This window comes from Schistocerca gregaria, chromosome 6 (assembly GCF_023897955.1).
Source record: "Schistocerca gregaria isolate iqSchGreg1 chromosome 6, iqSchGreg1.2, whole genome shotgun sequence".
In the NCBI taxonomy this organism is placed as follows: Eukaryota; Metazoa; Arthropoda; class Insecta; order Orthoptera; family Acrididae; genus Schistocerca; species Schistocerca gregaria.
The window spans coordinates 5,245,901-5,259,642 of record NC_064925.1 but is presented as its reverse complement, the minus strand read 5'-3'; the positions used below and the strand labels follow the sequence as shown (position 1 = coordinate 5,259,642).

Sequence of the window (13,742 nt, the reverse complement as noted above, 5' to 3'; positions counted from 1 at the left end):
TAGCGATGCAGTGGGGATTTTCCCGTACGATCATTTCACGAGTGTACCTTCAATAGCAGGAATCTGGTAAAACATCAAATCATCGATATCGCTGCGGCCGCTAAAAGATCCTGCAAGAACGGCACCAACGACGACTGAAGAGAATCATTCAGCGTGACAGAAGTGCAGCCCTTCGACAAATTACTGCAGATTTAATGCTGGGCCATCAACAAGTGCCGGCGTGGGAACTGTTCAACGAAACATCATCGATATGGGCTTTCAGATCCCAAGGTCTACTCGTGCTCCCTTGATGAGTGCACGATACAAAACTTTACGCCTCGCCTGGCCCCGTCGACACAGACATTGGACTGTTGATGACTGGAAACACGTTACCTGGTCGGATGAGTCACGTTTCATATTGTATCGAGCGGTTGAATGTGTACGGGTAAGGAGGCAGTTTGATGAATCCATGGACCCTGCATGTCAGCAGGGGACTGTTCAAAGTGGTGGAGGCTCTATAATGGGGTGGGTCGTGTGCAGTTGGAGTGATATGGGACCCCATATACGTCTAGATACGCGCCTGAAAAGTGACACGTACTTAAGCGTCCTGTCAGATCATCTACATCCATTCATGCCGATTGTGGCATTGCGGCGTACTTGGGCAATTCCAGCAGGACAATGCGACGCCCCGCACTCGCAGAATTGCCACAAAACTGAGTTTAATCACTTCCGGTAGCCACCAAACTCCCCAGACATGAACATTATTGAGCATATCTGGGAAGCCATGCAACAAGCTGTTCGGAACAGATTTCCAGCCCCTGGTACTGTTACGGATTTATGGATACCCTGCAGGATTTATGGTGTCCTCTCCAGCATTACCTCAGACATTAGTAGACTCTATGCCACGTTGTGTTGCGACACTTCCGCGTGCTGGAGGGGCTGTACACGATATTAGGGTGGTGTACCAGTTTCTTAGGCTCTTCAGTGTAATGTTGTATTTACTGGTGAGGTTGGCCATGGATTAGATTGAAGCGGTCTGCTAGCGACGTATACAAATGGTTGAAATGGCTCTGAGCACTATGGGATTCAACATCTGAGGTCGTCAGTCCCCTAGAACTTAGAACTACTTAAACCTAACTAACCTAAGGACATCACACACATCCATGCCCGAGGCAGGATTCGAACCTGTGACCGTAGCGGTCACGCGGTTCCAGACTGAAGCGCCTAGAACCGTTCGGCCACCGCGGCCGGCGATACAGTCAAGTTGCTAGTTGTGTCCACTCTGGTATTGCAGCTGTGTAATGATGATAGGTGTTCTGTATGTGAGGAGAGGCGCTACTAACGACATCACTATAGCTTGTAGAGAAAAAGGGAGGGGGGGGGAGGCCTGGGGGTCTGAAGTATTTTTAACAGTTTGGAGGGCGAATGGTGACTTGTAAGAAGCCATTAAAAAGATCCAGTTTCCTCCCTCTTAAATGCCTGAAAAATACTGATTTGTCAGTCGGTTTCTTGAGAGTTCAAATGGCTCTGAACACTTACACATCTGAGGTCATCAGTCCCCTAGAACTTAAGAACTTAGAACTACTTAAACCTAACTAACCTAAGGACATCACACACATCCATGCCCGAGGCAGGATTCGAACCTGTGACCGTAGCGGTCACGCGGTTCCAGACTGAAGCGCCTAGAACCGTTCGGCCACCGCGGCCGGCGATACAGTCAAGTTGCTAGTTGTGTCCACTCTGGTATTGCAGCTGTGTAATGATGATAGGTGTTCTGTATGTGAGGAGAGGCGCTACTAACGACATCACTATAGCTTGTAGAGAAAAAGGGAGGGGGGGGGGGGGAGGCCTGGGGGTCTGAAGTATTTTTAACAGTTTGGAGGGCGAATGGTGACTTGTAAGAAGCCATTAAAAAGATCCAGTTTCCTCCCTCTTAAATGCCTGAAAAATACTGATTTGTCAGTCGGTTTCTTGAGAGTTCAAATGGCTCTGAACACTTACACATCTGAGGTCATCAGTCCCCTAGAACTTAAGAACTTAGAACTACTTAAACCTAACTAACCTAAGGACATCACACACATCCATGCCCGAGGCAGGATTCGAACCTGCGACCGTAGCGGTCACGAGGTTCCAGACTGAAGCGCCTAGAACCGTTCGGCCACACCGGCCGGCTAGCGACGTATACCAAGAGTTTATATTTCACATACGAACACATAGGAGGAAATTTCATACGTAAGTCAGTGGTAGCGAGTAATAACATATACGCAGTTATATGTGCAACACCCGTAGCGGACCTTTATTTGAGATCACATTATTATTTGTATCATCTTATACATTCAACCGTGTCCATTTTCGGTATTAATTGTGACTCAATTAAAAAGCATGAATTGAAAAAGCATAGTAGGGATACTTGTCTCTACGTTTTATTTCAGGTGCTGTTCAGTCGCCGTCTTTTGCAAGTTGACGTACATTTGTGCGGACGGAAATAGCGCTAAGGGCTTCCTTCCTGGATGTAGTGGAACAGCCGTTGCTGTAGTTCACAGTGCAGAGCAGATACGTTGCCGGGTTGAGAAGTGGCAGTAGAGCGTCGGCAGTGGGGAGGTAGAGGGCGGCAGCGTGCGACTGGCGGGTTATTCACGCTCGCCCCTGCCGCTGCCAGGCCACGGCACAGATACTTCGATTATTCAGCGGCCAATTGTTGCGCTACTCCACGGTTGTGGCGTGACGCAGCCGCGAGGGAGAGCAGCAGGACAAGGCAACGCCGCCACCGCCGCGCTACGATGGAGGGCGGGGAGGGGTGGCGCCTGCCCGCCACCCAGCACCCCCCACCTCTCCCGCGTCACCCTGCCGGCCGGTCTCCCCCTCCCCTCCCCCCGCGCGACCCGATAGCCGGGTCTGGCCGGTCCTGGAGGCGGCGGCGCAGCCAGTGCGGGACGGACTTGTCAGCGGTTAGCAGCAGCAGCAGCAGTAGCTCCCGTATACCAGCAGAGCAGGCTCCAGCTGCAAGTCAGGTGGCGATGGCGCGAGGCATGGCGAAGGCGGACGTCCGTCTGTGGCTGCTGCTGGCAGCGCTGCCGGCTATCCTCAGCATCGGTGAGTACAGAGCCGGGGTTCTCTGCCGTACCTGTTGGCTGACGGGCACGGGGCGGGGTGTGGCCCCACCTGCAGGCGGGCGCGATCGCCGGTCACCGCCCGGCCAATCAGATGCACATCTCCGTCGCTCTAAGGTCGCTCTTCACTCGGTTTACAGGCCTTACTCCACCATTACTATACTAAATAAAGCTGCACGTTACCACGCAGTGTACGTAAGCCAGAACTACACGAAGAAATCTCGTCTGCAGTGTAGAGCGTTCAGCAGTGAAACTTCGTGGCAGACTAAAATTGCATCTCGTAGCGGAAAACGAGCTCGGATCTTTCTCTCCTGAGGGCAGTTTTCCACCACCTTTGCATAGATACCTTACGGGTACATAGTTTCAGTGTCCGTTCCGATGGGACCATAAACGAATAGTGCTAATAGATAGAGTGCGAGAGCATCCGGCAGATGCTCATCCTACATTTAACGACATACAATGCAAGACGGGCTTACCCCTCGCAATAATATGGTGGTGAGTGCCGGGGGGGGGGGGGGGGGGGGAAGGGATATTACATGCTCACCTTCTGAATACATCGTAATGTAGTCATGTACTATTTTAAAATTTTCCAAAAATTAGTTTCTGCTTTTAATGATTTCTTATACTACATTCAGTAACTGTTGTGGATTTTTGAGTAAAACGTAAGCCCTAGTAGTGAATGTGATTTTTTGCAAGTTATGTCATATTCATAATTTGAAGTTCAGGACCCTTCTTACACAAAAAAATGGCTCTGAGCACTATGGGACTCAACTTCTGAGGTCATTAGTCCTCTAGAACTTAGAACTAGTTAAACCTAACTAACCTAAGGACATCACACTCATCCATGCCCGAGGCAGGATTCGAACCTGCGACTGTAGCGGTCTCGTGGTTCCAGACTGCAGCGCCTAGAGCCGCACGGCCACTTAGGCCGGTCCCTTCTTACACACATATACAAGTTTGATCTGTGTACACATTACGAAAATATTGCTAGGGTTACGGTCAAAATTACGAGAGAGATATGTTGGACGAAAAATCAATCAAAAATTGCTTCATCTACACTAATACTCCCCCACTTACCTGTCGGAGTGCCCTTACGCTGTCAGACGGAAAGTCATGTCGATTTGGACTCTGACTTACCAGAAATATGCATTTTTATTTCAGACTTCTTGATAGACGCCCTACAGTCCTAGAGTTCCCTCTACAAAATTTGAACAACTCTGCAGAATGTCGCGAGTAAAACAATGGTATTCGGGTTAATTTTAATGGTGTAAATTTTTTTTCGGCAATTTGCGAAAAAAATTATAATCGCAATCCCGAGTAACACATGAATGAGACGCACAAGAGTTCTGACGTCAGTTCTCGGTACCACCCCAAGAGTTCTGTCGAAAATTCCAGTGACTTTTTGTGCAGATAATAGTTTATGAGATAGCTGCAACGAAGGGGGACCCGCTTTCACTTCAGACCAAAGGTCTTTCCGCTGTGGTGAAACGGGTTCCGTTGGACCAACGAATCGAGTCCTGACGGGCTGGGCTAGCAGTCGGATGGGTGACCGTCGGTGTCTGCCGAGCGATGTTGGCAGGCGGGGTGCCCTCTCTCGTTGTGAGGCAAACTGAGGAGTTACTTTATTGAGAAGCAGCGGCTCCAGTCTCAGACTGACAGCTGCCGCCGGGAGAGCGGGGTGCCAACCACGGCGCCCCTCCACACCAGCACCCAGTGACGGCAATGGGCTGAGAATGACCGCGGTCGGTCGCTACCGTTGGGCCTTCAAGGCTTACTCTAACGGAGTTTACTGTGGTTTCACTTTCACTACTTAAAAAGCGGTAATTCCAATTACCTCACAGACTACTATCTGCAGAAGAAAAATGCCATTACGGTTCTCTGTAAGAGTCTCGGGGAGCTGGTCAGAAATGCGATCATAATCTTTTTCGAAAACTGGCAAATAATGTTTCCAGAAGGTCAAAATTTTCCCGAGTACAATCGTTTTCTTCAATAAATTCTGCATAAATATTCAAATTTTGTACCGCGAACTATAGCATTAAACAGTCAAGAACTCCGAAAAAAACTATATTTTTCGGAAACTGATTGTCAGCTTCACCAGACACCGTGACTTCTGCTACCACTGTCTTCTCCCCTCTCGCCCTTTCTTTTCCAGAGTCGAACACGGTAGGAAATACTATATTGCTTGACAGACACTTACCAGGACGCGATGTCTCGGTATTTCAAGAGCAAACCTCTCCGTCATGCACAGCGCCTCTCTTGTACCGTCTGCCACTGGATTTTGTTGAGCATATCCGCAACGCTCTCGCGCCGACTAAACGATTCCGTGACGAAACGCGCCGCTCTTCGTCAGAGCTTCTTTCCTACATTCCAAACTGATGCGGTCCCCAGATTGATGAATAAAACTGAAATGTTTCGTAAGCCACTTCTTTCGTGGATGAGTTGCTCTTCCTTAAGATTCTTTCACAGAGTCCTAGCCTCGGACCTACTTATTCAGCAGTTTGTTTTATATGTTCATTCCAGTTTAAGTCGCTCCGAATAGTTCCTCATACGGTAGTTACTGTTTCCAGTGATGTGTCACGAATATTATAGTCGTACGGGAGTGGATTTATTTTCCTGTTTTTGCACAGTACGTTATATTGTCCACATATAAATCTCGATGAATATTAGATCAGAGATTTTCCAGGTCGTATGGAAGTTCAACGACAGTCTCTCTTGCAGCAGACGATTCCTGAAAAAAACTACGCAGGGAATAAGTAATAGTGGTACTCGAAGTACGCTACAACCAAGGGTGCCTATACTATAGCTTGTAGAGAAACGGTAGGGAGGGGGAGGCTGGGGGCCTGAAGTATTTTTAATAGTCTGGAGGGCGAATGGTGACTTGTAAGAAGCCATTAAAAAGATCCAGTTTCCTCCCTCTTAAATGACTGAAAAATACCGATTTTTCAGTCGTTTTCTTAAGAGTTCAAATGGCTCTGAGCACTACGGGACAGCATCTGAGGTCATCAGTCGCCTACAACTTAAAACTACTTAAACCTAACTAACCTAAGGACATCACACACATCCATACCCGAGGAAGGATTCGAACCTGCGACCGTAGCGGTCGCGCGGTGCCGGGCTGAAGCGCCTAGAACCGCTCGGCCCTCGCGGCCACCTTTTTGAAAGAGAAACAGCTGACTACACTATATTTTTTCCTTTCCGTAAGTGCTAGAAGGGGGGGGGGGGGGGGGTGGCGAGCTCTAGGTGGTATTGATCAAAAGTAGAAGATAAGTTCTTATAAAGATACGTCCGGAAACCGATACCTGTCGAGGAACGGGCCTCTCTGCCATCCCTTCTCCATCTGTCTGTTACGTACAAGTAGTATGCTGACACGTCCTTCCGTTCTTCTTCGCAGTGAACTACGCACTCTTTCAAGTAACCCCGCTCCATTCGGACTGCGTTACGTGCGTTGACCACCCGCTCTTGCAAAGTTTGCATTTCGACGATGGGTTGGGCACAGAGCAACGCCTCTAAATGACCTCATAGCCAACTGAGTGAGGTCTGGTAGACGGGAAGGCCGCGCTACCGTATCTCGTCGACCAATCCGCCGCCCGTGAAGCGTTGGGACAGGAGATGTTGTACGATTCGTAAAAAACTGGATTGTGCTCCGTCGTGCGTAAACTACATTTGTTGTCTTTCTACAAGGATGCCGCTCTCCGGTTATCGCTGGTAATTCATCGCGCAGGAATAGGTGATACAAAACACTTGTTCGTCCGTTTGGTGAAGCGTACGGTCCTATGAGTCTGTCACCGACATTTCCTGCCCATACTCTGATACTGAAGCGATCCTGATGCCTCTCCTCCATAAGTGCTCAAGGATTTTCATCTGTCCACATGTGGCTATTGTGGTCATCTATCTTAGGAGCAAACAAAATATAGGCTGTGAACTACTAATCGTAGTATGGTAATGAGCCTTACTCGTAAATAAAATGCTGATCTTCAGCACCCGATATCTCGACAGGTATTGGCTTCCGGACACATTATTATCTGAACTTTACTTCAAGGTGTGACCAGCTCCCTTAGGAATATGAGTACGTGACACATTTTTTAAACATCTCCGATATGTAAAATTGTCCTCTCAAGAAGTTTATATTACTCATTTAACTTACGTAAATATTTCAAGTGTGACATAACGCGTTTCTGGCCAGATACGAAGCTACACCTTGTGGTAGGACCAGCAGCTGTCAACAAACACATTGGGGTCCCCCTCCCCTGTTTCTCCATCATATCTAGTTTGAAACCTGCACCCATAATTAGCTCCGATCCGAAATTTGTTATGGTGACAAAACGGTTGTGAATAGTTACGAATTACACAACAATATAATTTGGAACACACACGCGAAGCCTACGAAGATAGATTATAAATTAAAAACTTTACTTAACTTCAAAAGCACGCTATCCAGATCGTCTTTAAATCGGTGCTTTCCGAGAAATCCATGGACTAAAGTCCGCATAGAAGGTAACAGTTAAAATAAGAGTAACAGTCATATATTTTAAATGATGAGGCAGGTCTCTACGCTGCACTGTATGGAATACTTACTACAAGTGACTGTGGTTTAGTACGCAAAATCGCCCCTTATGCAACCAGCTCCAACTTATTGGTTGAAATGGCTCCGAGCAGTATGGGACTTAACATCTGAGGTCATCAGTTCCCTAGAACTTAGAATTACTTGAACCTAACCAACCTAAGGACATCACACACATCCACGCCCGAGGCAGGATTCGAACCTGCGCGGTTCCGGACTGAAGCGCCTAGAACCGCTCGGCCACAGCGGCCGACTCCAACTTATTAAGGTTCATTTTTGGGGAGCCAGCCGTTTGAGTTTGCTAAGTATTTCTATTCATGCCATAGTCTGCGGATCACCTTCTGCGATCCGCAGTGGTGCCTGATCATGTATAAGTTGTATGTCACGCTCCCCAAAGTATTTCCCACCTTCTCAACGATGCCTTTAACAGCCCCGTCGATGGGATGTTAAACGGTAATACTCCTTACTTTCAAGAATGACAAGCTGGTGTCTTGGGTCAGTATGCTTACGTTTGGCACCATTTTACTTGTAAGATATCATCATTTTCAATATCCGGAGGCGGAAGTAGCGGTAAAATTAAGGTTGTCCACGTGGAATTGGAGGCAGAATGTTGAACAGTCAAGGGTGGCAGACGCATGTTATGCGGGCCAACTAAGCTGTGACTCAGCGCAGAGAGAACTCTTTCCGTTGGCTCACAACACTCTTTGTGCCATAAAATCCTGCAACGACCGAGACTATTAGTCGATCCACGATAGCGTCCATTGTCTGGAGAATGATTCACTGAATGGGGCGTTGTGGCAGGGCCACGATTGCTGGGCGCGCCAGATTACTTGCTGGAAGTCTTCCCGACATTTCCCAGAAATGTTGGCTACTCGCCCTTGTCCTTCGGACGGCTTTATCGAGGAACACTAAATATTTTTCATTCTATTTTCCAGATCATCGATGGCACAACATCTTGCGTCGCAAGTAATGTACGTTGTGTAACACCTAATTCCATGATATATTTTACAGGGTGTATTTCATTCTCAGATAGCTACTTCTCAGTAATGTTCCTAGGTTCGAAATACGAACGTATATGCGAATGGAAATCATGTTGTCCACAAGTTGGTCAAAAATGTGTGTGAAATCTTATGGGACTTAACTGCTAAGGTCATCAGTCCCTAAGCTTACATACTACTTAACGTGAATTATCCTAAGGACAAACACACACACCCAGGCCCGAGAGAGGACTCGAACCTCCGCCGGGACGAGCCGCACAGTCCATGACTGCAGCGCCTAAGACACCTCGGCTAATCGCGCGCGGCTCACAAGCTGTCTTTTATCTTTGTTCCTTGCGACAGTCTTTGTAATAAATGAAATTACGTGGGTGTACAATCAACAGTTTTTTTGTCATTGGTGCACAAGGGTCCTGCTGTACCTACCCCAGTTCTTGGGAAGGGTAGGTGTGCGCCATTTTGAAGCCTTCATTCTGTTTACATGAGTAACGGCGCGTAATCCTTGTCTTCCTAGGATAATATACTGGTAGACCTGTAGTGGAGAGAAGGAAGATTGTGTTGTAACGTCTGTCGACGATGAGGTTATCAGGGACAGAACGCAAGCCAGTATTGGACAAGAAAATTGGCCCTGGCCGTTTCAAGGAAACCATTATAGCATTTCGGCTTGAGCGATTTAGGAGAAATTACGGAAAACCTAAATCTGGATGACCGCACAGGGAAAGGAACCCGGTTTTCCAGAAGGTGTGTTCAAATTCTCACCACTGCACTATCTCAGCTGCTGCTTGCTACTTTTCCTTCGCTTTAGAAGAATCTTCGCGACATCAGATTCTTCTATGAGCCTTTCTTCAACAAGTCTACTGGTCACCTGAGCATCCACAGAACTGAGAGAAATATGTTAAAAACTAGACATAACATAAAAAGACATTCACCGCATTGTACAGTTGGCACGATGGGTAGAATTTTCACGCTCCGTCGACATTGACACTGTGGGAACTCAGTCCGAACAAATGAAGTGCGTTAAGAGCAGTTCTCTCATGGTCGCTTGGCTTGGGACTGCTCTTCCCAAATATGGAACCACTTGGGAACTGAGGATCTCCGAATCTTAGAGTTTTGTGGCCAACAAGTGTTGCTACTTTCCCACGTTACTTCGACAGCTTACCTAGCTTCAGGTGTAGGGACGCATATACCATGTTTGTTGTTGTTGTGGTCTTCAGTCCTGAGACTGGTTTGATGCAGCTCTCCATGCTACTCTATCCTGTGCAAGCTTCTTCATCTCCCAGTACCTACCACAACCTACATCCTTCTGAATCTGCTTATTGTATTCATTTCTTGGTCTCCCTCTACGATTTTTATCCTCCACGCTGCCCTCCAATACTAATCTGGTGATCCCTTGATGCCCATATACTAGTGCAAAACAACCGATACCCGTATCTGCACTGAATCTGCTTAGTGTATTCATTTCTTGGTCTCCCTCTACGATTTTTACCCTCCACGCTGCCCTCCAGTACTAAACTGGTGATCCCTTGATGCCCATATACTAGTGCAAAACAACCGACACCCGTATCTGCACTCGACCCTGCTGGAGAACAGAGTTGGACAAGTCGTGGAAAAATGACCATTGTAATTCGTAAGAAATACAATAAAACGCTACTAAACTAAGATTTAGATCTATTGTACTCGATGTTCCTCGGAGACTTAGACTTATTTTAAGGTAATACTCCCATCAGCAACTGGTTACGAAATGATTATGTTGTTTTACAACCAGCGAGACCGTATTCAAAAATATGGCACACTATGTGTAAACATCTCTTGGTGACCAGTGCTGTGACCTGCTATACATTCATAAATATTGTCAATATTGTCATCAGATTTTTTTTTCATCTCAATGGTAAAAGTTCCGTAACTGTACCAGTATGTAATATCACGGACGTGTCTCTGTATTCTGCCCTCATTTTTTTTCCTCGGTGGTGGAAGTTATCTGGATGTTCAGGAGTATAGACTGTTTGATAATAATGGAGAAGGAATCTCATGTAACCTTTTTTACAGAAAGATCACGAATTTTCTCCTAGGGCGAACAGTGTATAGCACGATCGGCGCAAAAATATTCGGAGGGTAATTTCACCTAATATGGGTATCGTATCAATAGGGAGAAATCGGTTTGGTACTATGAATGAGAGACGAGAAAGACTAATTGAGTTCTGTAATAAATTTCAACTAGTAATAGCGAATGCTATGTTCCAGAATCACATGAGCTAGAGGTATATTTGGAAAAGGCCGAGAGATACAGGAAGATTTCGGTTAGGTTACATCATGGCCAGACAGAGATTCCGAAACCAGGAAGTCGATTGCAGGGCGTACCCAGGAGCGATACAGACTTAGATCACAATTTAGTGTTGATGAACACTAGGCTAATCTCTTAGTCAGGAGGCATCAATGCGCAAGGAAATGGAATACGGCAGTACTAAGGAACGATGAGATACGCTTGAAGTTCTCTAAGGCTGTAGACACAGCAATAAGGAGGAGCTCAGTAGGCAGTACACTTGAAGAGAAATGCACATCTCTAAAAAGGGGCAATCACAGAAGATGGAAAGAAAAACATAGGCACAAAGAAGATAACTGGAAAGAAACCATGGGTAACAAGAGAAATACTTCAGTTGATCGATGAAAGAAGGAAGCACAAAAACGTTCAGGGAAATTCGGGAACACAGAAATACAAGTCGTTGAGGAATGAAATATATAGGAAGTGCAGGAAAGCTAAAACGAAATGGCTGAATGAAGACTGTGAAGATATAAAAAAGAAATGATTATCGTAAGGACTGAATAAGCATATAGAAGAGTCAAACCAATCTTCGGTGAATTTAAAAGCAAGGGTGGCAACATTAAGTGTGTAACGGGAATTCCACTTTTAAATGCAGAGCAGAGAGCATACATTGAAAGTCTCTGTGAGGGGGAAAATTCGTCTGATGTAATGGAAGAAGAGACAGGAGTAGATTTTGAAGTGATAGCGGATCCAGTATTAGAGTCGGAATTTAGAAGTGCTGCGGAAAACTTAAGATCAAATAAGAGAGAAAGGATGGATAACATTCCATCAGAATATCTAAAATCATTGGGGGTGGGGGTGGGGGGGCAAAAAACGACTATTGACGTTGGTGTGTAGAATGTATGTGTCTGGCGATATACCATCTGACTTTTGGAAAAATATCGTCTACACAATTCCGAAGATTGGCAGAGCTGACAAATGCGAGCATTATCGCGCAATCAAATTAGCAGGTCATGTATCCAAGTTCCTGACGGGAATAATACACAGAATAACGGAAAAGAAAACTGAGGATGTGTTTATGACTCTCATTTTTTCTTTAAAAAAGTTAAAGGCATCAGAGAGGCAATTCTGAATGTGTTTTTGATAATGGAAGCAAGACTAAAGAAAAATCAAGACACGTTCATGAGATTTGTCGACCTGGAAAAAGCGTTCGACAATGTCAAATGGTGAAAGATGTTCGAACGTATGAGGAAAAAAAGGGGTAAGCTGCAGGGAGAGACGGGTAATATATAACATGTACAAGGGCCTAGAGGGAATAATAAGAGTAGACGAACAAGAACCAAGCTCGCGGATTAAAAAGTGTGTAAGACAATAACCAATGACAGACAGAGCAAAGAAGACATCAAAAGCAGACTAGCACTAGCAAAAGGGCATTCCTTGCCAAGAGAAGTCTAATAGTATCAAACATAGGCCTTAATTTGAGGAAAATAATTCTGAAAATGTACGTTTGGAGCACAGCATTGTATGGTAGTGGAACATAGACTGTGGGAATACCGGAACAGAAGAGAATTGAAGCATTTGAAACGTGGTGTTGCAGACGAATGTCGAAAATTGGGTGGATTGATAAGGTAAGGAATGAAGAGGTTCTGCGCAGAATCGGAGAGGAAAGGAAAATGTGGAAAACACTGACAAGAAGAAGGGACATGGCGGTACGACATCTATGAAGACATGAGGAATTAACTTCCATGGTACAACAGAGAGGTGTAGAGGACGTGTCAAATTCCGTTCAGCGGTTTTTTCGACGTTTTTAATCGTCACTATACCCAAAAAATATGATTAGGACTTTGGTAAGTGGTTGGCTGCTTACACTATCATTATTGAAGGAATCTGGAAACAATAAACACAACGGCCACGATTCTGTAAAGACTCGAGCTTCCATGTATACATCTTGAAACGTCTGATAAATGTTACAACCGAGTTATTGTATTAAATATTGGACTTTAAGCAAGTAAGTGAGAAAAAGCTTAGAAAATATTTGAAATTATGTTCAATGTTTATTATAATTTGCGAAGTACTGTCGATATCACACAATGGATGAACATAGTTTGAGTAATTAGCGCTCCGTTTTCAGCAGAAACTAGTTTTTCACCCACACCATTATTCATACCTCAACTGTATGTCGTATATTTATATAACTTTGCAGGTACATTGGTTATTTAAGTGGACATTGTCTGCAAAATGTGTTGCGAACATAGTCTGCCGAGAATAGATCATAAATTTAAACGTCATGCCTGATGCTGCAATTTTATTGCACAAATAGCAAAATTTAGTAAGCGATAAACTTGTTTCCTTTCATCATTTAGTAGGAGGTGCCAGGGAGAAAAAGGCTCGTAAAGGTTTGAAATTACATATGAAATTCAAAAAGTGCTCTCATTTTCAAACACTGGATGAGTCCAGTCTGGATAAATTTGTGCGGCTAAAGACATGAACACAGTTTCTAACTGTAATAGTTGACTTGTTTTAATGAATGGTATCGACGGGGCTGTGAGATTGATTCCATATTTTTAGATTTCCAGAAGGCCTTCGATAGTGTTCCTCACAGTCGACTGCCAATCATATTTCGTGTCTGCGGAGTATCGTCTCAGTTGTGTGGCTGGATTCCTGATTTCCTGTCAGAAAGGTCGCAGTTTGCAGTAACTGACGAAAAGTCATCGAGAAAAACGGAAGTAATATCTGGCGTTCCCCAAGGAAATGTTACAGTTCCCCTGCTCGGATCTACGTAAGCAGTTAGGAGACAACCTGAGCAGCCCTCTTATATTTTTTGCAGATGATGCTGA

The 13,742-nt window shown here is 45.4% G+C and overlaps 1 protein-coding gene across 1 annotated transcript in view; it reads left to right on the top strand.

The window, feature by feature from the left end:
* The first annotated feature begins 2,700 nt into the window (after nucleotides 1–2,700).
* Nucleotides 2,701–13,742, top strand: part of LOC126279135 (protein FAM151B-like) — a 379,014-nt gene continuing 367,972 nt past the window's right edge. The window contains exon 1 of the mRNA XM_049979636.1: nucleotides 2,701–3,072. Coding sequence (XP_049835593.1) covers nucleotides 2,760–3,072 — 313 coding nt within the window. The 5' untranslated portion in view covers nucleotides 2,701–2,759. The remainder of the gene's footprint in view (nucleotides 3,073–13,742) is intronic.